Source organism: Pseudophryne corroboree, chromosome 9, assembly GCF_028390025.1.
Source record: "Pseudophryne corroboree isolate aPseCor3 chromosome 9, aPseCor3.hap2, whole genome shotgun sequence".
Lineage (NCBI taxonomy): Eukaryota > Metazoa > Chordata > Amphibia > Anura > Myobatrachidae > Pseudophryne > Pseudophryne corroboree.
Window position 1 is genome coordinate 46,389,436 of NC_086452.1, and position 26,709 is coordinate 46,416,144.

The 26,709-nt window shown below is 43.4% G+C and overlaps 1 protein-coding gene across 10 annotated transcripts in view; it reads left to right on the top strand.

Annotated features, from left to right (window-relative positions):
* The window catches only part of DAB1 (DAB adaptor protein 1), a 1,143,899-nt gene that overhangs the window by 1,039,405 nt on the left and 77,785 nt on the right, over window positions 1-26,709 (top strand). For 8 of the 10 annotated variants that reach the window (XM_063939281.1, XM_063939276.1, XM_063939279.1 and 5 more), the window contains 4 exons: window positions 5,352-5,483; window positions 7,115-7,234; window positions 7,926-7,964; window positions 10,453-10,518. In XM_063939281.1, coding sequence (XP_063795351.1) covers window positions 5,352-5,483; window positions 7,115-7,234; window positions 7,926-7,964; window positions 10,453-10,518 — 357 coding nt within the window. The remainder of the gene's footprint in view (window positions 1-5,351; window positions 5,484-7,114; window positions 7,235-7,925; window positions 7,965-10,452; window positions 10,519-26,709) is intronic. The other 2 variants (XM_063939285.1, XM_063939282.1) reach the window with 1 other exon arrangement.

Genomic DNA, 26,709 nt, shown 5'->3' on the forward strand with positions numbered 1-26,709 from the left:
ACGAAAGATTAGCAGAATTGCGAATAGAAATTTCTTAGCAGTTTCTGAGTAGCTCGAGACTTACTCCTACACTGCGATCAGTTTAGTCCTTTTCGTTCCTGGTATGACGTCACAAACACACCCAGCGTTCGCCCAGACACTCCCCCGTTTCTCCAGACACTCCCGCGTTTTTTCCTGACACGCCTGCGTTTTTCCGCACACTCCCATAAAACAGCCAGTTTCTGCCCAGAAACACCCACTTCCTGTCAATCACACTACGATCAGCAGAACGATGAAAAAACCTTGTTAGGCCGTGAGTAAAATACCAAACTTTTGTGCAAATTTACTTCGCGCAGGCGCACTGCGAACATTGCGCATGCGCAGTTTGCGACTAATCGCTCCGTAGCGACAAAAAATAACGAGCGAATAACTCGGAATGAGGGTCATAAGCATTTCCCAAAAGCAGAAAGAAGGCAACTTATAATTTGCAAGGTTGTCATGCAAACACATTTGCACAAAATTAAAAGCACTGATGGGGAGATCTACTGAGGTTTGGAGAGTGATAAAGTGGAAAGAGCTAAAGTACTAACAATGATCTTCTGTAATTTACATTCTGTGTTTGAAAAATGAGAGAAAGAAGCATCATTGGTTGGTATTTTATCTCTCGTCACTTTATCTCTCTCCAAGGTTCGCTACATCTCCCCCTGAACGTTCCTATATTTTGTGGTTAGTAAATGATTCTTAATATCAGCTGCCTTGAGTCTTGTCTAAGTCTCTATCAATTTGCTAATACCTGGCGACATAACTGAGACATGAGGTACACAGTGCCGGCCACAGTGGTAGAGAAGGTATAATGAGAAGAAAAGACGTTATAGAATAGCAGCCAAACATATGATTTCACCTTCCACTATACGATGTTAAACTACAGGACGGTGATGCTTTGTCATGCACGAGAGCGGAGAATTATAATGACAAATTTCTGTGGGATAATTAGCATTTTTCCACAGCATTGACATTTCCTCACGGTAACTTGGCGCCTAACTGCCAATTACATGACAGTAAACAGTCAGTTTATACATTAACGTACAGTGGGAACCCTCGAGAAAATTTTGATTGAGCAGCATTGTACAATTTTATTGTTACATTGTTACAAATGTTCAAAAAGTCTCAGGGCGACAAGTATTTATTTAATGAATGTTCTAAAATGAAAGAACGGTGGTTTAAGATGCCAGAGAGAATGATATACATAAAGTGTTCTGGTATAAGTCTGTCAGGTATAAAAACCTACTGAATAACAGGTATTTCTGAATACTAAAACTTTTTCTCCATTTGTCAAGTTTAGTTCAAATCTAAAGTATGTATACACGATTTTCATGCATCATTTTCACATCAGTAATGCTTACAGTCTTAAAAGAACTATTTGTGCTTTAGGGGGACATTTACTAAGCAGTGATAAGAGCGGAGAAGTGAGCCAGTGGAGAAGTGCCCATGGCAACAAATCAGCACTGAAGTAACATCTATAATTTGCATACTATAAAATTGCTGATTTGTTGATGGGGCAACTTCTCTACTGACTCACTTCTCCGCTCTAATCACTGCTTAGTAAATGTCCCCCTTAATCTTTAATGTTCTGTTGTGCTGTATTTAAACATATCTTAATAAGCCACAGAAGTTGACATGGTGGCCTTTTTACTGGAGTTGGATCGAGGAAGTATTAGTTTAATTTAGAAAATGAAGCAAGTATCTAACTGACTCCTATGGATTATTGCACATTTACACACATAGAACCAGTCTATTAAATAAACTCCTCTGTATAGAGCCAATTTTGAGTGTTATTGTTAATTTGAAATGAGTGCGTAATGACTGACATACTTCTCATACTCATTTGAATTTTAGAAATATACTTGTGCTGAGATATTAATGGGAACATTTGGCGTAGCGAGCAGGAGAGAACTAGTCAACATCTGTGGCTGTAAAATGAAATGCTGAACCATTGATAGAATAATGTCTCTAGGTCGTTGCAGCATGTATTGCTTCTATGACTGCATCCCATACAATCTGTACAGATGGGTATTTTCATTGACACACGATTGAAATGTTTCTGCTTTTGATACATTGATTAACTTGGCATAGACCTGGCTCAGGGTCCAATTTCTGGCCAATACCAGTTACATTGTTTCTCCATAAGAAAGACAAAACCTTTAATTACAAAAAAAATATATGTCTGATGTCTAGAAAAAGAGTTGAATGAGATCAGCCATTGGAGCGGAGGTATTAAGGTATTGAAATGTATAGTATAAAACATTATATGCAAGTTACTAACAGTAGAGGCATAAATGCTCAAGTGCAGCACGCCCCTTGAAGATGTGGCCTAGTTATGCCTCTTAGAAGAGCTGATGCATCCAGTCATGTACCTTGCTAATGTGTTCCTCACCCACCTGCCTCTTTATTTGTGTATGTGTGTTGCGATGTGAGTGAAATGCATGAAAAAGTGGTGTGACCTTCCTGGACCCCCCAAAAATGACAGTTTTGTTTGCAGAATCATACAGAAGGCTGTTATAAGGAAAGTACTGAAGATTTTAAACTGTATTAAGTGGCTGAGTTGTGCATTTTTTTTTTTTTAAATCTAAAAAAAAAATGATCAAAAGAAAACTTATTCTGTTTACTTTCATACGAAAGAAAAAAATGCAAAAAAGAGTAGGAACAAAGTTGCTGTAGGGGTACTTTGAGATGACGTTAAAAAACTGTAAAAAAAAATATAAAAAGCTATTTTTTTCCGAAAAGAATAAATACTCTAAATTTGGGATGCATAAAGCAATGAAAAAGTAGATTTTGGGGTAATTTGAGGTCACTTTTTTAAATCCTAAAAAATGACAGGCAATTATTATTATTTTCCTTACCATCTTTCACCCTCGGTGAGGTACGAACGGAAAAATGGGAGTTTAATCTGCCTTGTTCAATACGAGTTTCTAATTGGACTGCAAAATGCTAATTTGCAGAGAAAATCGTCAGCTCAGTATCCCTAATAGCAATGACACCTATGACTGTCCAGTTCTTGTCAAACTACAGTATGGCACAAACAATTCCAATCCAAGCATCAGATGGCCAATTTATACTAACGATTCTGGGAATTTTACTAGTTTGCGGATTCCTCTGCTTTATAATCCAATCTTCTTCTTCTCCTCATTCTTCTTCTTCTCCTTCTTCTTCTTCTACTTCTTATTCTTCTTCATTATTATATCTTGAAAATCATGGCCCATTTTCCAGTGTCTATAAATATCAGGGTCTTGTAGTCCGATTGTTTTGACATACTGTAATTATCATTTACCATCAAAGCATCACTGAGAAACACCTCTGAAACTTAAATTGGTGGATTAAGTACAGCTACCTTGTTACAATGTAAACCTATTGAGATCTTAATTAGATCGCTCACCAGCAGCGCTCTGCCTACCCTCTGTCTTCGCGTCTGCATTCATGTTGTCTACCTTGTACTGTATTTGGCTGATCTGTGTGTGCCCTTTTCTCATTTGCCCGGCGCTGCGGAGCATGGAGACGCCTTATAAATCATCAAAAACAAATATAATAATGTTGTTATTTTTCTTTTTCATTTTAAATCTATTTACTTTTTAACTCTGGCATCTTCTGCTAGTATGCAAGTGTCATTACATTAGACAGAGACAGAGAAGAGAGACTCAGCAGGCATTCTAGCTGTTCGCAAACAGGGAAGTACTGACGTATTGACTTTAGTGAAGTAATGAATAGCTCTTCTTAAGAATTATTGATGTTCATTTCTAGCCTAAATCTTCAGTACATAGTAATGTATTTGTGGACTATGCAGTGACCTATAGTATAACGGGTGTGGTTCATCAAATCGACAGTGTCTAGGTCGACAATATTTAGGTTGACCACTATAGGTCGACAGTCACTAGGTCGACATGGATGGAAGGTCGACAGGGTTTCTAGGTCGACACGTGCTAGGTCGACAGGTCTAAAGGTTGACATGAGGATTTTTTTTTTGTGTCGTTTTCTTCGTAGAGTGACCGGGATCCCAAATTAGTGCACCGCGTCCCCTCGCATGGCTCGCTTCGCTCGCCATGCTTCGGGCATGGTGCCTTCGCTCCGCTACCGCTTCGCTCGGCACACTTTACCGTTCCAATCGTAGTCCACGTGGATCGTTAAGTATGAAAAAAAAAAAAATGTGAAAAACTCATGTCGACCTTTAGACCTGTCGACCTAGCACATGTCGATCTAGAAACCCTGTCGACATTCCATCCATGTCGAACTAGTGACTGTCGACCTATAGTGGTCGACCTAAACATCGTCGACCTAGACACTGTCGATCTTCAGACCGGACCCCAGTATAACGCCCAACATTTTTACAAATGACATTGAGAAAATCTAAGTGAGCCATGAAATGGTAACTTTTTGATGAATCGCTGTTTTTTACTTGACCAACGAATCAGCACTATCCCGCCACTGTCGGGACACTTGGAAAGAATACTGCGGCGATCAATCAGCAATTAACTTTGCTCAAACCAGACTAATGATCAACGGTAGACTAATGGCAATAAGTTTATACTGGTTGCTATAGGAGCTTGCACTCTGCATTTAAAATAGTAAATACTGTAATCCTTGCATTCATGAAAACAGAGCTGGACTGTCCATCTGGCACTTCTGCTATATTCTAATGATACTAATAAAAGTTATATTTTACCTTTTTCCATATATACACATTGACATATGTCATTTTCTCAAGAGTGCACCAACCAAGAGTTTTCTTTCTTTTCCTCTGTGTTGTATCGGGTCTAACCATATTGACTTTTGGTGCACCACCAGCAATTTGAATTTATTAGCAATCAGGCACTTAATTTGTGAACGCTGGTCCTAGTTTATCACTTATATTTAACCCTGACTGGTGCGGAGTCATCCCCCGTTTTTCAAATGCCAGAAGGGGCTAACAGGCTGGTCCGGCCAAGCAGAGAGGCCAAAGCTGGCTGAGCACTCTGCTCGGCTGCTCGGTCTCACATAGATAGGGGCTGTCCGGGCAGCTCCGCCCCCCGGTGATCTGCTTGGCCCCACGGCATACAGAGACACGGGGTCGTGCCTTGAGACCAGGCACCTATGACTCACGGCATACTCCCATGAGCCATGACCACATCCCCTTTTCGCACGTATTCTACAATGCCATGGCTACTAGACAGCCCCAGTCCGTCCCCGCAAATAAACAATCTTTATTTGACGTTTTCAAGTGAGGTAACAGTTTCATGTATTATGTTTTGCCAAATTAAGAATGTGTGCAAGCATACTTGTTATATAATTAAATCGGCTGTTCCAAGAAATGTAGTTGTCATTTTATTTTATTTATTCTTTAGATTCTTCACCATCATCATGCGGTACATGAAATCTCTTACATTGCGAAGGACATCACGGACCATCGGGCATTTGGATATGTGTGTGGCAAGGAAGGAAACCACAGATTTGTGGCCATAAAAACCGCTCAGGCAGTAAGTATAGCACTTTGTTATGTATCAGCCGCAACTTCCCAAAAAAATAAAAGTAATTTCAGTAAATGCTCAATGTGATGGTTCTTTCTTATATTTCTTATTAGCTGTCAAAGTTTTACCCTGTAAATCTTCTTCATTACGGGCAAAAAACATCTTTGTTTCTGGACTAGATGCAAATAAGGCAAAAAGTGTTAGTTGTTGACGCTGTAACCGTAAAATAGATAAGGCTTGATACAATTACAGTAGTTGCGAGCGGGATGACGTGCCACTGGCGAATTTTTAACGGGTGCGGTATGTGCAGTGCACACGAGACCCGGGGTCCAGTGGGGCCCACACCCTGTATCAATTTTTTTCAATACTTACCCTCCGTAGTCCTGCGTCAGCAGCTGCAGCACTGCAGAAATCACTGGGAAAATGGTGTGTCGCCATTTTCCCAGAGACCTGCGCATGTGCACTAGACTCTAGGACAGCACTAGGGTCCCCTAGTGCCTAGAGTCTAAAGTGCTGCAGGCTAGAAAGGAGGGGGCCCAGACAGAGTATCTTGGTGCGCAAAAGAACCTTTCTCTTGGGTAGATGCTAGAATCAAGTGGGCTAAGGGACCTTTTCCGTCTGGGGGAGGAGTCACAACACAAGGGGGAGGAGCAAGGCCAGCGGGATAGTTCCTTTACTATCCACGCCACCAACTATTACCTTTAGTAATCAGGTGGCAAGCGGAGCGGAGCGAGCCACCGAGCCCGAAGCGTGGCGAGCGAAGCGAGCCCGCGAGGGTACTTTTCGGGTACCCTGTTCGCCCGTAGCTCCTCCCCCTGGTGACGTGTCTCCTCCCCTAGATACGTCAGAAGGTCCCTTCTCCCACTCCGAAATAGAATCAACCCTTTCTCTTGGCCACATCTCACCCCAGGGTCGCAGAATTTTATATGCAGCCTTGTGGGTCTGCGAACATAAATCTTTGAGTTCGGAACTACCATATGTCCACGCTGCATACCAGCTCACGGCTAATCGAATTGACCCCTTAGAGTTGCATGCTACGTGCAGCTCATTGGCAACTCATTCATATACTTAGCAATTCATTTCTATGACTTCCTCTCCATTTTCTTGAAGCCCATATTTTGAATACCCTCACGCCTGGCGGTGTTTATAAAATAAACACACAAACAGGCTTACGGCAATTGCCGCTTTGGCTGGTGAGGAACATTGTAGGAAACAGCTATTTTGCCTTCTATTTACTTTGAATTATGCAACATAAATGTCCTTTATAAAACGTACAGTCTACACAGCAGGGGGAAGGCTCCTATTGAGATACAAGCCTAGTCAGTACATTGTACATTTTACAGATATGCAGCTATGTGCCTTATTCTGAGACTGCTTCAAGTTTATCAGAGCATCCTTGTACACGAGCTAGCAGGACTGCACAAATGGCCTTATCTCCAGCTCACATGTAAAATGTGCTTCCCTCACCTGCTCTTGATAAATCCCCTATTCTGGGATAACTGTATTTCCATGCTAAGTGCAGAATTTTAGCCAACACCTGTTTATGTGTACAAGTCAGATGCTATTTAGAATACTTTTGTCTTTGTGTCTTTGTCTGGGAGGAATATACGTAAAATTCCAGCATTGTCCCTTCATTCCAGGCAGAGCCAGTCATTTTAGATTTGCGAGATCTGTTCCAGCTTATCTATGAACTGAAGCAGAGAGAAGAAATGGAGAAGAAAGCACAAAAAGATAAACAGTGCGAACAGGCAGTATATCAGGTACCTATGTGGTCTCAGTGGACACTGGTTTTTTTTTTTTTTATTGCTACGGCATGCCAAGTGTCCTGCAATAAACTGCTGGCAGGAATCAGACAATAGCATGGAAAAAGTGTTTTGCATATAAAGTATATAGTACATTTTACTTTCTAATAATGTAAAAGGTAAATGTACAAAGAGTTTACTCATTTACTGTTTCACGACACTTCTCCACTTCTGATTTTGGGAATTGGTCCTTTTCTCATGTTCTGCAATCATCATGCAGAACAGATTGGAGGCATTTAGTAAAAATGCTCCCATGGTGGCTAATGGCGCTTGGGCTGCGGTTTGGCGAGCCCTGTTTTAAACTGTGGATATTTAAAGTTCAATCAGTGTTTTATAAAAGTATAAGAGCTACCAATCTAGACAGTGACATGTGTTTGCATATTTAATGGTACAGTAATGGGGGCAATATGTGCACCTTTTCTGATGTTATAGTACAATAATGAGCTCCTTGTTTGCTCATGCTGACACGTGTAAAACCACACCCTCAGACTCCGCTGGATGGTGACAGTATCAAAGTATGTCCACGCTTTTTCTTGGATCTGAAGTGTAGTCCAGCTACGTCTTTCCTGTCCTTCATTCCAATTGCGTTTTCATTCTTGTTTGCTTTTTATGTTCTGTTCCTTTCTTATTTCTGCTTACATTGGTTCAGACAATTTTGGAAGAAGATGTAGAAGATCCCGTTTACCAGGTAAGCTCTTGTGACTAACACTATATTTAGAATAGTTCCAACAATTTGCTTTTCTAAGAACCACTTACAAAATAATTGCAACATCCCTGAAACAATGAGATATATCATTGCCTATATCTTGGGTTAAATGTTCACAAAAAGTGATTGCTATACATGCTAGTTAAAAATAATTAGGTTATGGCTTATCCCACCTAGAATATAATGTGTTGTTATTTTTTTAATACACATATGCTTTAACAATCAATTAAATATTTGTAAAAAGATTCCAGTGTTACATTTTATATAGAGATAATTAGGAAGCAGATAGTTTTTATGCCCTTATTAATTCTACATTGCTGCTCTCGGAAATTCTAATAAATAAATTCACCATTATATGCAAATTCTACGACTCTTGTATCATTCCCATATATCCGTATAACCAACCGTGATTGCTACAATACACGTCAATCAGTTCCTCTAAATTCATAGACAATAATAGCTTATGGCTGTGTCAGTCGGAGCCTGCGGTTCCCCTTTGTAGGAACGCAGCATAGTTCAGGTTTTGTTCTATACGAAACACCCACTAGCTGAGCAGCAGTCACATCACTTCAGTATTAATCCAGAATTAATAAGATCAGTGAGCCAAATCAGATTATCTAGATCAAGTACAAGTGACACAGTGGCAATAAGTTAATTTAAATCATTATACAATGGCATCAATGTCACAGTCCCTGCGTCGGTCTGGCATGTTCTAATCTAGTAAAGTCTGGCCTAGTTACCATGACAAAAAGGCAGACGTGATCTTAGTAAATGAGCTACATAGTGGAAGTCAATTGAATTGTTAGACCTTTAAATGAAGCAGCGGAACAAGTTATTATCTGGAAGGTTCCGCTGTTATCCCGCTGTGCTATTAACGCGCAATACCATTTGGACTCAATAGTCAAATCGTTTTTTTTTAATGGCATCACGTCTTCACTTACCGTACAGCATTACAATATTGCAACTGTGAGACATTTATTTTCTTTATTTACTAAGAATGAGAACAGTTTGTTAACTAGATTTCAAATCGCCAATTATCAGCATTTTTGCGGCAGAATTTAAAATCGTAATAGTTTAAAGCGGGAAAATGCCCCTGGTTTTGCTGTAAACAGTATTGTTTTAATTAAATTCTGCAGGCAAAAGCACAAATATAACTAGCTGCCGCAGTTTAGTAAATAAGCCCCTTAAAGTTGGAGGAAGAAATTGTCCACATTTGAAAAACTCCCCTCTGTTGTAAATATGCCCCTACAGCAGTACAGTAATTACTGTAGGTAGAAGGTTTGTAAGCCAATCAGATTAAGTGTTGCGATCCCACACTTCCTCCCGTCGCCAGCACTGTGATGTCATGGATGGGACATGACTGTTTCTTAGTACAAGGCAACAGCATCCTGTATCACTAATTTAGATGGGCACTTACTAAAGCAGAGAAGCCGATCCAAAGTGGACTATAACTTTTGGAAAATTGTATTGAGCTGGAGATCCCAAGTCAATGGGGCAAATGTATTAAGCCTGGAGAAGTGCTTAAACAGTGATAAGTGGAAGGTGATAACGCACCAGCCAATCAGCTCCTAACTGTCATTTTACATGTTGGAGCTGATTGGCTGGTGCGTTATCACCTTGCACTTATCACTGCTATGGGGTAGTATATTCAATTCCTGTCGGAAACTGCCATCTTGTCGGAAAGACGCCAGTTTCCGACTGTTCTAGGTCGGAGGGGGTTCCGACTTATTCAATAGGTTTGGGTTTTTTCCGACAAGTCGGGAATTCCCGACTTGTCGGAAAACACATGGATTGTCGGAATCCACGTATTTTGCCACAAGCGCGACCAAACTCGACAGGTTTTAGGCCCATTTTCAACAATGTCAATCCGACTTTAAAAAAAAGTTGGATTGACATTGTCGGAACGGCCAAAACCTGTCGAGTTTGGCCGAGTCATTGAATACTGACCTGTCGGATCCTTTCCGACAGAAAGGATCCAACAGGAATTGAATATACGTCTTTATCACTGCTTTATCATTTCTCCAGGCTTAATACATCTGCCCCAATGTCGTATTCCGGACTCACAAAAAAGAGCAAGTACTCAAATGAACCTATCACACAGCTTACAATCACGGGGTATTAACTATTAAATAGATTCTGGGCATGTGTTTGGCATTGCTTCACACAAGATGCATGTACTCCTTTGGCCTAGGCTACCCTGCGTTTACAGAGTGTCCCTAAAAATATTTTTAATGTTGAAAATGTCACCTGTAATGTCACCTGCATTTACTGTAACTGTGTGTGTTTAGTTAAAGTGCTGCGTCACGCATCCCTTAGGTAACGTCGAAAGACGCACAAAGAGCTGTCTCACTGCTTTTGAAATTCTCTTGTTTGACGCTGTCTTGACTTTATATCTGAATTTCCGTCTTCTCTATTTTTCCTGTTGTCGCTTCTGCTCTATCTCTCTCTCCTTTGCGGGACTATGTTATAGTACATAGTGTTTGAAGCGGGCCACGAGTCCATACGTGATCCAGACAGTGAAGAAAGCATATACCAGGTATTCTATGGAGGGGGAGAAACTGGAGGTTGTCGAACAAAGTACTTTGAGCCAAAGTCATTCTAGCAGCCAAATGTTTATTACAGTTCAAATAATAGGGGGGAGTTATTAAACCTTTGCAAAACAGTGATGGGCAACTTGATACACTTCAGAGGCCGATTTAGATGGCCCACTAACCTTCAGAAGTGCCGCACATTAGTCTTAATCTCAGTATTAAATTAAATGTAAATTACAAGTAATCACAGGAGGTTTGGGAACTGAAAGTGGCCCTGGAAAAAGTTGTTGAAGTGGCCTTACATGGGCCGCACCAGCGGCATACTGTGTAACCATAACCATGTAACATGTCATCAAACAAAACAGGCCCGGCATGCACATCGGCCCACCAGGAATTTTCCCTGTGAGCCCTCTGGCTGATCCACCCCTGCATGTAACACATATAATGAAAAGACACCAATCTATTATAACATCAGGCCTTTTACATAGACATTATAAACTACAACAAACAAATCTACAACAGAGCGGGAAAAGCAGATAGGGCTGCAAGTGACGGCTATGAGAGATATCTGGGGCCCCAGGCCCGTCTGTTGCCCTTCACTGACGTTAAGAGGACAAGTGGAGGTGTTGCCCAATCAGATTATAGCTAACGTTTCTACAGTACATTCCAGAAAATGATAGCTAGATTCTGATTGGTTGCTATGGGCAACACATTTTCTTGTCCTCTTTAGAAGGTTTACTATATCTCCCTCCAAGTACATTTTGAATTAATGTGTTTGTGATGTCATTTGTGGGTAATTAGTTCATCTTTAAGACTCATTTAAATAAGAGGGTGGATAGAAAAAGTTGTGCAAATTAATGTAAATAAGAAAAGTATTGAATTTTTATTCCTGGTTGGGTACGGTAAGGAGTTCTCCTGTTCCCATTTAAGTGCACAAATCATATGAACACAGTGAAGACAGCCAGTGTGTGGCATCGCAGTGCCTCGTGCCTCACTGACGGCATTGGGTAGCTAGTAAATTGATGGGCCGTATTTTCATGAATATTGCTCCCACAAATGGCTGCCACCAATCTTCATAGATAATTATACGTGTCATTAATAAACCAGGTGACAAATCCTTTGCATTGAAAAAAAAAGTTCAATCAACTTTATTTATAACAACATGGCTACGCAAGGTGCAAGAGGAATGTCAGATCATCACGAGATGTGGATTTGGCCATGGTAACAAACGCTGTGATATTTCAGAGATTTTTACCTATTTTTATAATATTTATAACAAAAAAAATGAACAGAAAAATTCACAGATTCCACTTTTTGTTGCATTTTATTGGTAATTTAAAAAACAGTCAAAGGTCACTGTTAGCAGATGCAGGAAGGGTAATTTATGAATGTGCAAAAGGGAACTCCCACAATCCATTTCTGTTTATCGTCACACAAACATCTCATGTCACATAAAGGGGGTCATTCCGAGTTGATCTCTCGCTAGCAACTTTTTGCAGCGCTGCGACCAGGTTAAATCTCGTCAAAACTGCGCATGTGTATGCACCGCAATGCGCAGGCGCGTCGTACGGGTACAAAGAGGATCGGTGCTGGGCGATGGATTTAACAAAGAATCTATTCGCACAGCCGATCGCAAGGTGATTGACAGAAAGAGGGCGTTTGTGGGTGTCAACTGACGGTTTCTGGGAGTGTTTGCAAAAACGCAGGCGTGTCCAAGCGTTTGCAGGGTGGGTGTCTGACGTCAGTTACGGGACCAAAAAGACTGAAGTGATCGCAGCGGCTGAGTGAGTCCAGAGCTACTCAGAAACTGCAAAAAACTTTTTTGTGCCGTGGGCTGCAACAGCGTTCGCACACTTGCAAAGCGAAAATACTCTCCCCCATAGGCGGCGACTATCTGATCGCAGCGCTGCAAAAAGTTGCTAGCGAGCAATCAACTCGGAATGACCCCCAAAGTCCCTCCGGTCCTGCAGGAGGCATCGCTTGTTTGTCTGGAGAATTGCATTGCGGAAAAATCATCCCCATTAGTATATAATACACTCAGCTTTTATTCTCTTACTGTTATTACAGGCTGACGTATGTCTTAAGTAAGTCATAAGAGTGAGGGGGTCATCACAGAATTACATGTAGCACTTATATATGGTATATATATATATATATATATATATATATATATGTGTGTATGTTGCCATCCTGGCATACAAGTTAGGCGAACCTAGGTGGCCCCTTGGGTGCCAGGGTTTAATCGGGTGCCTAAACTACGGAGGGGGAGATGTATCAAACCTTTAAAAGAGGATCAATGGAGGTGTTGCTATTAGCAACCATCAGCTTGTAGTTATTTATCTAGTACATTCTACAAACGGATAGCTACTATCTGATTGGTTCCTATGTTCAACACCTCCACGTGTCCTCTTTATAAAGAATGACAAATCTCTCCCTATATGAGTGGGTGTAGTATGGTTTGCCGGCGGCAATAATAAATAATAAATAATAAAGTTATTATTTCCTGTTAGGACTCAGAAGGGGGTTTATAGTTTATAGTGGTTATAACGAGAAGATTTAAGTTAAAGGTTATGGGGGACATGTACTAAGCACAGCAGTGATAAAAGTGGAGAAGTGAGCCAGTGGAGAAGTTGCCCATGGCAACCAATCAGCTGCTCTGTATACTTTTGTAGGAGGCAAACTATAAATGTTACGTCAATGCTGATTGGTTGCCGGGGGCAACTTCTCCACTGGCTCACTTCTCCGATTTTATCACTGCTTAGTATATCTCCCACCATACAGATGATTATGTTACACAAGCATCAATAAATATTTAAACTTGAACATTCCAATTGTATTAATTAAAGCAAATTAGGGTGGGTACACACCAGAACAATTGGCAATCGGGCTGATGATCAGGGCAATTTCCCTTCACCCCGCACGATGCCAGGTTGCCAGCACACACTAGACAATTTAGTGAACGATGTTCCGTCCTTCATTACGCTGCATTGTGTGGCATACAATATCATCTGATTGGCCGCGCAGCACGGCCGGCCGGACACTGTCACATGCGACCCACGGGAGCGCGCAGTCCCGCGTACACACTAGGTGATATGCACGAATTGTCTTTCTGATACGGCAAATCGTGCCGTTATCGCTCTAGTGTGTACCCACCCTTAGATTTCAATACAGTATATTGAGTATGGTTCTGTCTTTCTCTGTGGCATGTCTGTGGAGAGTATCTAGGCCCCAACTAAGCCATTCTGGGCCTGATTCATCCACACAATGCCGATGTTCATGTAGTTCAGCGATTATTTGCTACGCCGCATGCGCAAAATATTCTGGAAACCCATGGAGCGCAAGATGCTGACGTGTACGGGAGAGCAGGTATCAGAACGACTATTATATTTAACAATCCACACACACAGTGCCAATGTATAATTACTTACCTTTCCGGAGTCCTATGTCGGCGCTGCCGCTGCAGTAAGAATGACCAGAAAATGTCTGTCACGCATGCACAGTAGTGATTAGTTGGTGAAACACAGGGGGCGCCATGTTTTCGGAGACCTGCGCATGCGCGGTAGACTCTGGTACAATGTCAGAGTCTACTGTGACATAGAGAGGCAGGGGCCCACACGGAGTCTGTACACGCCGGGCCCCCTCCTCTGATCAACAGTCCCTGGGTGCAACATTTTCCAAACAATGGGGTAAATTTACTAAGATGGGAGTTCTATTTAAGATGGGATAGCAACCAATCAGATTCTACTTCTCATTTATCTAGCACCTTGTAGAAGATAATACCTGGAATCTGATTGGTTGCTATGGGCAACATCCCATCTTAAACAGAGCTCCCATCTTAGTAAATTTACCCCAATGTGTTTTGTATTTCGTCTTTTTGTCCCTTTAAAATCTGAAAGTCCTCAATTTAAATAGCTTTTAGATTCACTGTAACATTCAGAGTTAAATGTACGTTTCTGATTGGCTGCACAGAAAACATCACACACGGAACCTAGAACGGCACATTTTATGGGACTATAATTATAATAATTGTCACAAGCTCTGATTTTGCAAAATAAAATTAGGACTAGCAATTGGAAACGGTACAAAACACATTTTGTTGACTTATAATTGCCGCTTCTCATTATAAATACATGTAAATATTTTTTTTAAACCTTAATTTATTCAATGTAACCATAGTAATTATAGATAAGATGCACGGTTATCACTGAGATGCTCCGTAGGGGTATATCATACCGCTAAACTCATTGTAGCAAAAAGGATGTGTTCTGCTTAATGTGACATTCAATATGGCAAGTTCCTGGGGTACGTCTGTAACGGGCGCTACTATATAACAAGAATCGGCTTCTCCGGGGATTTGGCAGATCGGCGTGATAAACCCTCTCCAGTTTTATGGCTCCTTATTTTGCTTTTTAAATATTAAACGTGGTCGGGGGAAGACTTAGGGGTAAAATGACTAAAGTTCTAAAAATGTAAAGTGATGTTGCCCATAGCAACCTATCATCCTAGAAAATGATAGAATCTGATTGGTTGCTATGGGCAATATCACCACTTTTCAATTTTAGAACCTTTAATAAATGTACCCCTTAGTCTTACTATTACAAGGGAGAACATCGGATTCAATACAAAAAGTTTCAGGAAAAAAATATTAATGCACAATGCAAAACTAGCACACGTCCGAATTTATCTGGATTTATCTTATTGGCTATCCAAAACATGTGACAGCCAACAGTCAATAAGATGATACAGTACTTGCCTACTCCTGATTTTTTTTAGGCAGTCCTCCACACTCATGGAAGAATGTCAAGATCTTCCGCATCCCGCCCGCTTCCTAGTGATGCAGGCAGGACGAGGAGATTACACCTGGGATTCCAGGTCTGCAAGGAGGCTTAATTATGTGAATTTGTGTCTCTAGCCCCACCCCCTCCTCAAAGACCCGCAAATCGTGCCATTTTGGGGGTGGGGTCTGGTGACTGACAGCCTGGCCCCGCCCCCTGACGGTGCAAGCAGTGTTTCTTCTCCAGGATTCTCCCAAGAGGACATCCTTAAGGTAGGCAACAATAAATAAGATGGTGTTTTTGAGATCCGAGTAAATCCGAACCCGGCACAGTTGAGGCGAGGATTGAATGGAGATTGGCGGAAGGATGCATCAAGCGTCGAATACTGTATTGTGCAATACTTCCCGCCACTGATCGCAAGCATAGCGGCATTTAGTAACGCTGTATGCATGTACAATTGCAAGTAAAGTCCCAATCCCAATAATAGCTATCCTTGGCGATATAAATACCTCTGGGGTTATGACTTGGGAGTCCGACTGCGCATGTGCGGCCATTGGCCTGGAGAAGGGCTAAAGAAGTGATAAGTGCAAGGTGATAAAGCACCAGCCAATCAGCTCCTAACTGTCATTTTTGAAATCCATAATGATTGGCTGGTGCGTTATCACCTTGCACTTATCACTGAGTTATCCCTTCTCCAGGTTAATACATCTGCCCCACTGTGAGGTATCTTATTGGATCCCCCTCAGAGAACAATGCGGGGAGAAGCCAGTAGCTTTCTATTAGGAAACTCCATCTGTTCTGTTGGGTTCATGCTCCGGAATGTTTTGGTGTCATGGGAAATGCATTCTTGCCGTTGTTTCATCCCACCCTGGGACAGTTGTGTGGGTGTACACGAGTAGCATAGGTGGGATTAGGGTAGTCTTCCGTATAGGTGTGGTTCTTCAGGAAGTGTTTCAAAATGTGAACACATGTGAGTCTGATCAGACATGGTGAGTGGGAAGTGATACGGGAGAAAATCTTGGGCATGAGTCAATAACCGTCTTGTCAGCTAAACTGTGTCATCAGTGATACCACTTAACTGACGTCAGTCCCTCGCACCAACAGTAAAGCCCCTTTCATAGCCAGAATCATTGGTTTTTGCCAATTACCTGGCTCTCACTTAACACGTTCCAGGGTCGGCATCCCTGCTATTGACCAGGGTTTTCCCGGGACTTACTGTACGTCCCAGGTAGACGTCCCGGGTTAAGTCTGAATGGTGCAACTTGAGATTTTACTCCCGGGTCGCACGTAGAAGCCTCTGATAGGCTGTTTGGGGCTGATTGGAGGGTGTTCAGCTGTGGTCCGTGATGCAGTGTGTAGAAGCAGTGGGCACACTATATCAGTAATGCTGGGGTTAGCTAGCCAAATAGTTTGCCATGAAGAAGTAGGGACAGTTGCCAGTTGGATGGTGGCTCAGTGAGGTTGTGCCTTTAACAGGTAAGGGCCTTAGATGTCACTGGGGGAGTTATATCAAGCATCCTAAAGAGTGGACAAGTGGAGAGTTGTCCATATAAACAGTTTCTAGCTACAACTTATCAAGTACTTTCAATAAATGCTAGCTACAAGCTGACTGGTTTCTACTGTCGTCTTCTCCGCTCTTTAGAAGGCTTGATACATCTCTCCACTATAGCAATCTCTGGCATTACACAAGCCCTTGCACTGGTGTGTGCACATTCTGAGTTTCTGGCCTTCCCATAGCAGGAATCATACATATAGTTCTACTGTTCAAACTGTGCTTCTGGAAGCTGCGGGGGAGCAAAGGAGTCTTGGAGATCTCACCATGCTAAATGCCTTTGGTTATTACAGGTTGAGCTCGTGTGAGATAGGACATCTGCAACTTTTTTGCTCTTGTATACGAGATCTCACCATAACCTGCTGGTCTCTTGGACATTCCAAAAAATGAGGTTGCTACAGTACATACTGTATACCATGCTAAGCATTGTGCTTTCCTGTACAAACAGGCACAAAGCTGTACATCTATAGTCATACAGGGGGGGATTCAATTGCCGGCGAAGGGTGCGAATTACCATTGCCGCGGTGCTTAAACGCTGGCAACAGCACCCCATCTCGCACTCTTTGCCCGGCCGATCCGCCCACCACAATTCACACAAAAGTGCTCGCTACCCTTTGGGGTAACGAACACTAATATCACAGAAAGTGAAGGATCTCTATTTATGCTGACCACCTGTAGTTTTCCACCTTATTATTAATATAGTCACTGAAGATGTTTTCTGTCTTGCATCCTCCCCCAAATCTGCTTTAACTGACCTCGGCATGGTAAATTGTCTGGGGATAACGCAGCACTCGTTATGTGTCTCACAGAAAGCCCCTAATTAGCTGATAACAGATGTGGATTATGTTTGTTCCTGGCTTGGATCGTTTCACTTACATGACAAAATTTGCTTTGCAGAATATGATTTAAATTATGATTCAAATGTAAAGAATCCACTTAATAAACTGCTGCCTGTTTAGCAAACACCTGGCGCATCCTACAACCTATACTCTGGATAGTCCTGTTAATTGCTTTTTAAAAAGGACCTTGGGCATTTTCTAGACTTACCGGCAAGTCATGGGTGATGTTGTCGCTGACATATATTCCAAAATGTTTTAATGATAGCGCGGCATTTAAGGCATTTTTTACTGATTTTCAGGTCGAGATGAAGAGAATGACAGTGTGATAAAACTGAACGCAAGCTGCGAGACAGATTGTCGTTTGCAGATGTTGTTAATGTGATTCCATTAGAACTTTATTACAAACAGTAGAAAATGTTGTAAAACTGACATTACATCGATACATATCTCATGGGCTAGTGGGCGTATTTATCACAATCCACATCTCAGATGCGAATGGGATGTGATAAATTTGCCAGTGTGATATTTGAATACATAACAAGGATGTATCAAATATCGCGTGTAGGGACAGAACTTGCTAGAAAGCTTCTGTCCCTGCGAATCATCTTACCGCAATTCATAGGATATTTTTAGTGTAAAATACCCTGAGCGTGTGATTGTGCATCGCCTCCCCTCTCCTCCACTTACACTTACCTGCAACCAGGACCGGTGATCAGGGATCCGTAAGGGCATCCGGTAATCTGATGTGTGCTCTGCTGTGACCCCCGGTGCTGTAAAGTGAGATACCATCTTCACAGCATCACTTTTCAGTACTGGGGGTCACAGGAGGAGCATAGCGATCAGATGACCTGCTGTCCTCACCGGATCACCGATCCCTGGGTGCAGGTAAGTATTACTTTTTCTTTTCTTTTTTTTACTTTTTTTTTTTTTACACAGTGATCAGTCTGCGTGTCCATCAGACACACATGGCTGATCACAAGCAGATCTCTGAGCTCAGCCTCCACTACCAGCAGACAGGGAAGGCTGTGCAGAAGTAGGGGAACCAGGGGGAGGCCCTATTAATGCTATCTGAAGATAGCGTTATTATCACATGGCTCCCTTCAGTATCTTTTTACAATCTGGTTACTAAGAAAATGCAAAGTCAAGGGCTTGGAGGAGATTTTTGCAAATTCTCCTGCAATTGCCCTTTAGTACATTCAGTTGACACTAAAATAACATGAAAAGGGTGTGAAAACACCCATTTTCGCATTATTTTAGTATAAATAATTTTGATAAATGTGCCCAAAGATTACTGAATGGCGGGGAAAGGGTAGTCCCACAGAGATCTTCATTCATGGCCATAATGTAATGAAGTCTGATTGCGGCAGTCATGCGGGATGCCGGCCGAACTCTGACTTTATTTTAAAGGGACAATCATGTACAAGGCTAAACCATGCCTTGTAAGTCATAATTTAGGAGTCCAACGTGACTGAGGCTATGGGTTCATGACCCTGAATGACACTTTCACCCTCCCTTCTTACCCTATAAGAGACATTCTTTCTAGATACAGTTTTGGAGAACCAAAGAACGTTAATCCATGTATGTCTCAATACCTATTATTCTAACTTTGTGTATTGTTCCCAAAGTGCACACTGACTGCCATGATAACATAAGTTATTAGTTGATGTATGACACAGGAGACAGACTCAGGAGGCCTGAAAGGATATACATGTACAGTATTTTCAGGAACATGGCCAGGGGAGCATTACTGCATCTTGGTAGGAGCGTCATGGGTACGATTCATTGATGATGTTTTCTTAATACTGAAGAGGATGTATGCAGAGCTTATGATTTTTTTTCTCACAGTTCTATGACAATCATCCTAATAGCTATTATACACTATACCTATTAGTACCCAAGTGTAGTTTTAGACCTAAACATTAACACCAATGAAGATGTGCATTTCAATTTGCATCTGACTCAGACTCAGGCCCTATATTTTAAAACTAGACTATTAGGGCCTCTGGAACAGTGGCACACACATGGGCGGGGGGGGGGGGGGGGTCTGAGTACCTAGAACCCAACCCCCCTGACTGATCACAATTGGAGTCCTGCACCCTTACAGCATAATGCCGTGATCCGCGAGTGTTATTTGTGGCCTAATGACACCATTTACTTGGCTTTGCCCCCCAGTAATACTATTTCTCTAACGTCCTAGTGGATGCTGGGGACTCCGTCAGGACCATGGGGAATAGCGGCTCCGCAGGAGACAGGGCACAAAAGCAAGCTTTTAGGATCACATGGTGTGTACTGGCTCCTCCCCCTATGACCCTCCTCCAAGCCTCAGTTAGGTTTTTGTGCCCGGCCGAGAAGGGTGCAATCTAGGTGGCTCTCTTAAAGAGTTACTTAGAAAAAGTTTTTAGGTTCTTTATTTTCAGTGAGTCCTGCTGGCAACAGGCTCACTGCATCGAGGGACTTAGGGGAGAGATTTTCAACTCACCTGCGTGCAGGATGGATTGGATTCTTAGGCTACTGGACATAGCTCCAGAGGGAGTCGGAACACAGGGCTCGCCCTGGGGTTCGTCCCGGAGCCGCGCCGCCGACCCCCCTTGCAGACGCTGAAGATGAAGAGGTCCGGAACCAGGCGGCAGAAGACTCTCAGTCTTCATCAGGTAGCGCACAGCACTGCAGCTGTGCGCCATTGTTGTCAGCACACTTCACACAGCGGTCACGGAGGGTGCAGGGCGCTGGAGGGGGGCGCCCTGGGCAGCAATGTATAATACCTGTATGGCGAAAAATACATCACATATAGCCCTTGAGGCTATATGGATGTATTTAACCCCTGCCAGATATCTAAAACTCCGGAGAAGAAGCCCGCCGAAAAGGGGGCGGGGCCTATTCTCCTCAGCACACAGCGCCATTTTCCCTCACAGAAAGGCTGGTGGGAAGGCTCCCATGCTCTCCCCTGCACTGCACTACAGAAACAGGGTTAAAACAGAGAGGGGGGGCACTGATTTGGCGATATGTATATATATTAAAATGCTATAAGGGAGGAACACTTATATAAAGGTTGTCCCTGGATAATTATAGCGTTTTGGTGTGTGCTGGCAAACTCTCCCTCTGTCTCCCCAAAGGGCTAGTGGGTCCTGTCCTCTATCAGAGCATTCCCTATGTGTGTGCTGTATGTCGGTACGTGTGTGTCGACATGTATGAGGAAAATATTGGTGAGGAGGCGGAGCAAATTGCCTGTAATGGTGATGTCACTCTCTAGGGAGTCGACACCGGAATGGATGGCTTATTTATGGAAATTACGTGACAATGTCAACACGCTGCAAGCCGGTTGACGACATGAGAGGGCCGGCGAACAAATTAGTATCTGTCCAGGCGTCTCAAACACCGTCAGGGGCTGTAAAATGCCCATTTACCTCAGTCGGTCGACACAGACCCAGACACGGACACTGATTTCAGTGTCGACGGTGAAGAAACAAACGTATTTTCTTTTAGGGCCACACGTTAAGGGCAATGAAGGAGGTGTTACATATTTCTGATACTCCAAGTACCACAAAAAAGGGTATTATGTGTGAGGTGAAAAAACTACCTGTAGTTTTTCCTGAATCAGATAAATTAAATGAAGTGTGTGATGATGCGTGGGTTTCCCCCGATAGAAAATTATTGGCGGTATACCCTTTCCCGCCAGAAGTTAAGGCGCGGTGGAAAACACCCCTCAGGGTGGATAAGGCGCTCACACGCTTATCAGAACAAGTAGCGGTACCATCTACGGATAGGGCCGTACTTAAGGAGCCAGCTGATAGGAGGCTGAAAAATATCCTAAAAAGTATACACACACATGCTGGTGTTATACTGCGACCAGCGATCGCCTCAGCCTGGATGTGCAGAGCTGAGGTGGCTTGGTCGGATTCCCTGACTAAAAATATTGATACCTTTGACAGGGACAGTATTTTATTGACTATAGAGCATTTAAAGGATGCATTTCTATATATGCGAGATGCGCAGAGGGATATTTGCACTCTGGCATCAAGAGTAAATGCGATGTCCATATCTGCAAGAAGATGTTTATGGACACGACAGTGGTCAGGTGATGCAGATTCCAAACGGCACAAAGATGTATTGCCGTATAAAGGGAAGGAGTTATTTGGGGTCGGTCCATGGGACCTGGTGGCCAGGGCAACTGCTGGAAAATCCACCGTTTTTTACCCTAAGTCACATCTCTGCAGAAAAAGACACCGTCTTTTCAGCCTCAGTCCTTTCGTCCCTATAAGAGTCATATCTGCCCAGGGATAGAGGAAAGGGAAGAAGACTGCAGCAGGCAGCCCATTCCCAGGAACAGAAGCCCTCCACCGCTTCTACCAAGTTCTCAGCATGACGCTGGGACCGTACAGGACCCCTGGATCCTACAAGTAGTATCCAAGGGGTACAGATTGGAATGTCGAGAGGTTTCCCCCCTCGCAGGTTCCTGTAGTCTGCTGTACCAATGTCTCCCTCCGACAGGGAGGCAGTATTGAAAACAATTCACAAGCTGTATTCCCAGCAGGTGATAATAAAATTACCCCTCCGACAACAAGGAAAGGGGTATTACTCCACACTATATGGTGGTACTGAAGGCTAGGTGAGACCTATTCTAAATCTGAAAAATTTGAACACTTACAAGGGTTCAAATCCAGATGGAGTCACTCAGAGCAGTGATAGCAAAGAACAAGGGGACTATATGGTGTCCCGGGACATCAGGGATGCTTACCTCCATGTCCCAAAATTTGCCTTTTCTCACCAAGGGTACCTCAGTTTCGTGGTACAGAACTGTCACTATCAGTTTCAAGACGATGCCGTTGGATTGTCCAAGGCACCCCGGGTCTTTACCAAGGTAATGACCGAAAGGAGGATTCGTCTTCAAAGAAAATGGACGACCTCCTGATAAGAACAAGGTCCAGAGAACAGTTGGAGGTCGGAGTAGCACTATCTCAAGTAGTTCTACGACAGCACGGGTGGATTCTAAATATTCCAAAACCGCAGTTGTTCTGACGACACGTCTGCTGGTCCTAGGGATGATTCTGGACACAGTCCAGGAAAAGGTGTTTCTCCCAGAGGAGAAAGCCAGGGAGTTATCCGAGCTAATCGGGATCCTCCTAAAACCAGGAAAAGTGTCAGTGCATCATTGCACAAGAGTCCTGGTAAAAATGGTGGCTTATTACGAAGCGCTTCCATTCGGCAGATTTCACGCAAGAACTCTTCAGTGGGATCTGCTGGACAAATGGTCCGGATCGCATCTTCAGATGCATCAGCGGATAACCCTATATCCAAGGACAAGGGTGTCTCTCCTGTGGTGATTACAGAGTGCTCATCTTCTAGAGGGCCGCAGATTCGGCATTCAGGATTGGATGCTCGTGACCACGGAGGCCAGCCTGAGAGGCTGGGGAGCAGTCACACAAGGAGTGTGATCAAGTCTGGAGAATTCTCTCCACATAAATATACTGGAGCTAAAAGCAAATTTATAATGCTCTAAGCTTAGCAAGACCTCTGCTTCAAGGTCAGCCGGTATTGATCCAGTGGGATAACATCACGGCAGTCGCCCACGTAAACAGAAAGGGCGGCACAAGAAGCAGGAGGGCAGTGGCAAAACTGCAAGGATTTTTCGCTAGGCGGAAAATCATGTGATAGCACTGTCAGCAGTGTTCATTCCGGGAGTGGACGACTGGGAAGCAGACTTCCTCAGCAGGCACGACCTCCACCCGGGAGAGTGGGAACTTCATCGGGAAGTTTTCCGCATGATTGTGAACCGTTGGGAAAGACCAAAGGTGGACATGATGGCGTCCCGCCCGAACAAAAAATGGGACAGGTATTGCGCCAGGTCACGAGACCTTCAGGCGATAGCTGTGGACGTCCTGGTAACACCGTGGGTGTAACAGTCAGTGTATGTGTTCCCTCCTCTGCTTCTCATAACCAAGGTATTGAGAATTATAAGACATAGAGGAGTAAGAACTATACTCGTGGCTCCGGATTGGCCAAGAGGGACTTGGTAACCGGAACTTCAAGAGATGCTCACAGAGGACTAATGGCCTCGGGAGCTAAGAAGGGATTTGCTTTCAGCAAGTACCATGTCTGTTCCAAGAGGAACCGTGGCATCGGCCTTTAAGAAAGGACCTGCTCCAGCAGGGACCTTGTCTGTTCCAAGACTTACCGCGACTGCGTTTGACGGCATGGCGGTTTGAACGCCGGATCCTAAGGGAAAAGGCATTCCGGAAGAGGTCATACCTACCCTGGTCAAAGCCAGGAAGGAGGTGACCGCACAACGTTATCACCACATGTGGTAAAAATATGTTGCGTGGGTGAGGCCAGGAAGGCCCCACGAAAAAATTTCAACTAGGTCGATTTCTGCACTTCCTGCAAACAGGAGTGTCTATGAGCCTCAAATTGGGGTCCATTAAGGTTCAAGTTTCGGCCCTATAGATTTTCTTCCAGAAAGAATTGGCTTCAGTTCCTGAAGTCCAGACGTTTGTCAAGGGAGTATTGCATATACAGCCCTTGTGTGCCTCCAGTGGCACCGTGGGATCTCAACGTAGTGTTGGGATTCCTCAAATCATATTGGTTTGAACCACTCAAATCTGTGGATTTGAAATATCTCACATGGAAAGTGACCATGCTGTTGGCCCTGGCCTCGGCCAGGCGATTGTCAAAATTGGCGGCTTTGTCTTACAAAAGCCCATATTTGATTTTCCATTCGGACAGGGCAGAACTGCGGACTCGTCCCCAGTTTCTTCCTAAGGTGGTGTCAGCGTTTCACCTGAATCAACCTATTGTGGTGCCTGCGGCTACTAGGGACTTGGAGGACTCCAAGTTGCTAGACGTTGTCAGGGCCCTGAAAATATATATATATATATAATTCCAGGACGGCTGGAGTCAGAAAGTCTGACTTGCTGTTTATATTGTAGGCACCCAAAAAGCTGGGTGCTCCTGCTTCTAAGCAGACTATTGCTCGTTGGATTTGTAGTACAATTCAGCTAGCACATTCTGTGGCAGGCCTGCCACAGCCAAAATCTGTAAATGCCCATTCCACAAGGAAGGTGGGCTCATCTTGGGCGGCTGCCCGAGGGGTCTCGGCTTTACAACTTTGCCGAGCAGCTACTTGGTCAGGGGCAAACACGTTTGCTAAAATTCTACAAATTTGATACCCTGGCTGAGGAGGACCTGGAGTTCTCTCATTCGGTGCTGCAGAGTCATCCGCACTCTCCCGCCCGTTTGGGAGCTTTGGTATAATCCCCATGGTCCTGACGGAGTCCTCAGCATCCACTAGGACGTTAGAGAAAATAAGATTTTACTTACCGATAAATCTATTTCTCATAGTCCGTAGTGGATGCTGGGCGCCCATCCCAAGTGCGGATTGTCTGCATTACTTGTACATAGTTATTGTTACAAAAAAATCGGGTTATTATTGTTGTGAGCCATCTTTTTTAGAGGCTACTTCATTGTTATCATACTGTTAACTGGGTTCAAATCACAAGTTGTACGGTGTGATTGGTGTGGCTGGTATGAGTCTTACCCGGGATTCAAGATCCTTCCTTATTGTGTACGCTCGTCCGGGCACAGTACCTAACTGAGGCTTGGAGGAGGGTCATAGGGGGAGGAGCCAGTACACACCATGTGATCCTAAAAGCTTGCTTTTGTGCCCTGTCTCCTGCGGAGCCGCTATTCCCCATGGTCCTGACGGAGTCCCCAGCATCCACTACGGACTATGAGAAATAGATTTATCGGTAAGTAAAATCTTATTTTTATTTAAATATATTTTCATCTGTTTATTGGAGGGAAAGGAAAGGGAAAGGCAGAAGGTAAGAGGAGAGGAGGAGGGATGGTAACACATCACAATCTTTTCAAATCGGCGGCTAATGGTAATATGCTTTTCCAGGGCAGAAATTATGTGGAACCATCACTTTGATCTTTGAGAAATAGCCCCCCGCAGACGCCTAACTTGCTGAATGTGGCCAGTTGCTGAGAAAGCAGATTAGTCTCTTCTCAATTTCTCCACATTGTCCCTTAGAATACATTTGCTTTCATCTTAATGCAGAAAATATTATTGGTTACATTATCATGGTTACATTATTGTCCAGGCAAGTATCCTTCTCCAGGAGGCACGAGGTGTCTGCGGAGAGGTTGCGATTATCATTATTCTAATTATCATCATGGTATGATCATAGAGGTCACGCCGATGATCTTGTACAGTGTCTTCTTCCATGATGAGATCTATATATGCGTAATGCGCAGCTCTCTGCTCCGGAAAAACACTGTAATATCATCCTTGATGAAGGCAAATAATAGTCTTTGCATTTTATCCATAAATTGGAAACACTGGGACTAAATAGCCGCCCAGGGTTTTGAAAGATACTATAATGAAAGGTGATATGTACGGACGCTTACGTTCCTGCAGCCTGCAATGCAAACTGTGTCATTTAAGCAGTTACATTTGAATGGAGAAAAGTATGGCTTAGGAACCAGTGTTTAAGATGTGAAGCCGCCTCTCCCCCCACCTGCTCTGAGCCATGTTGTACAAACAACTCTTGAAATAAAGTAAAAAAATGAACACAAAAATGAAAGGATTGAATTAACATACCATCAAAGCGGCCGGCTTTAGGAGGGGATCCGTTATCTAGGTCGACAGTAAATAGGTCGACAGGGTTTCTAGGTCGACAGGGTCTCTAGGTCGACATGTTCTAGGTCAACCGGTCAAAAGGTCGACATGAGTTTTTCACAATTTTTTTCTTTTTTTTAACCTTTTCATACTTAACGGTCCACGTGGACTATGATTGGAACGGAAACTTGTGCCGAGCGAAGCGGTACCGGAACGAGGCACCTTGCCCGAAGCTCGTGAGCCATGCGAGGGGACACGGTGCACTAATTGGGGTTCCCAGTCACTCTACGGAAAAAACAACACAAAAAAACCTCAGGTCGACCTTTTGACGTGTCGACTCAGACCATGTCGACCTAAATACCCTGTCGACCTAGAGACCCTGTCGACCTACTTACTGTCGACCAATAGTGGTCGAC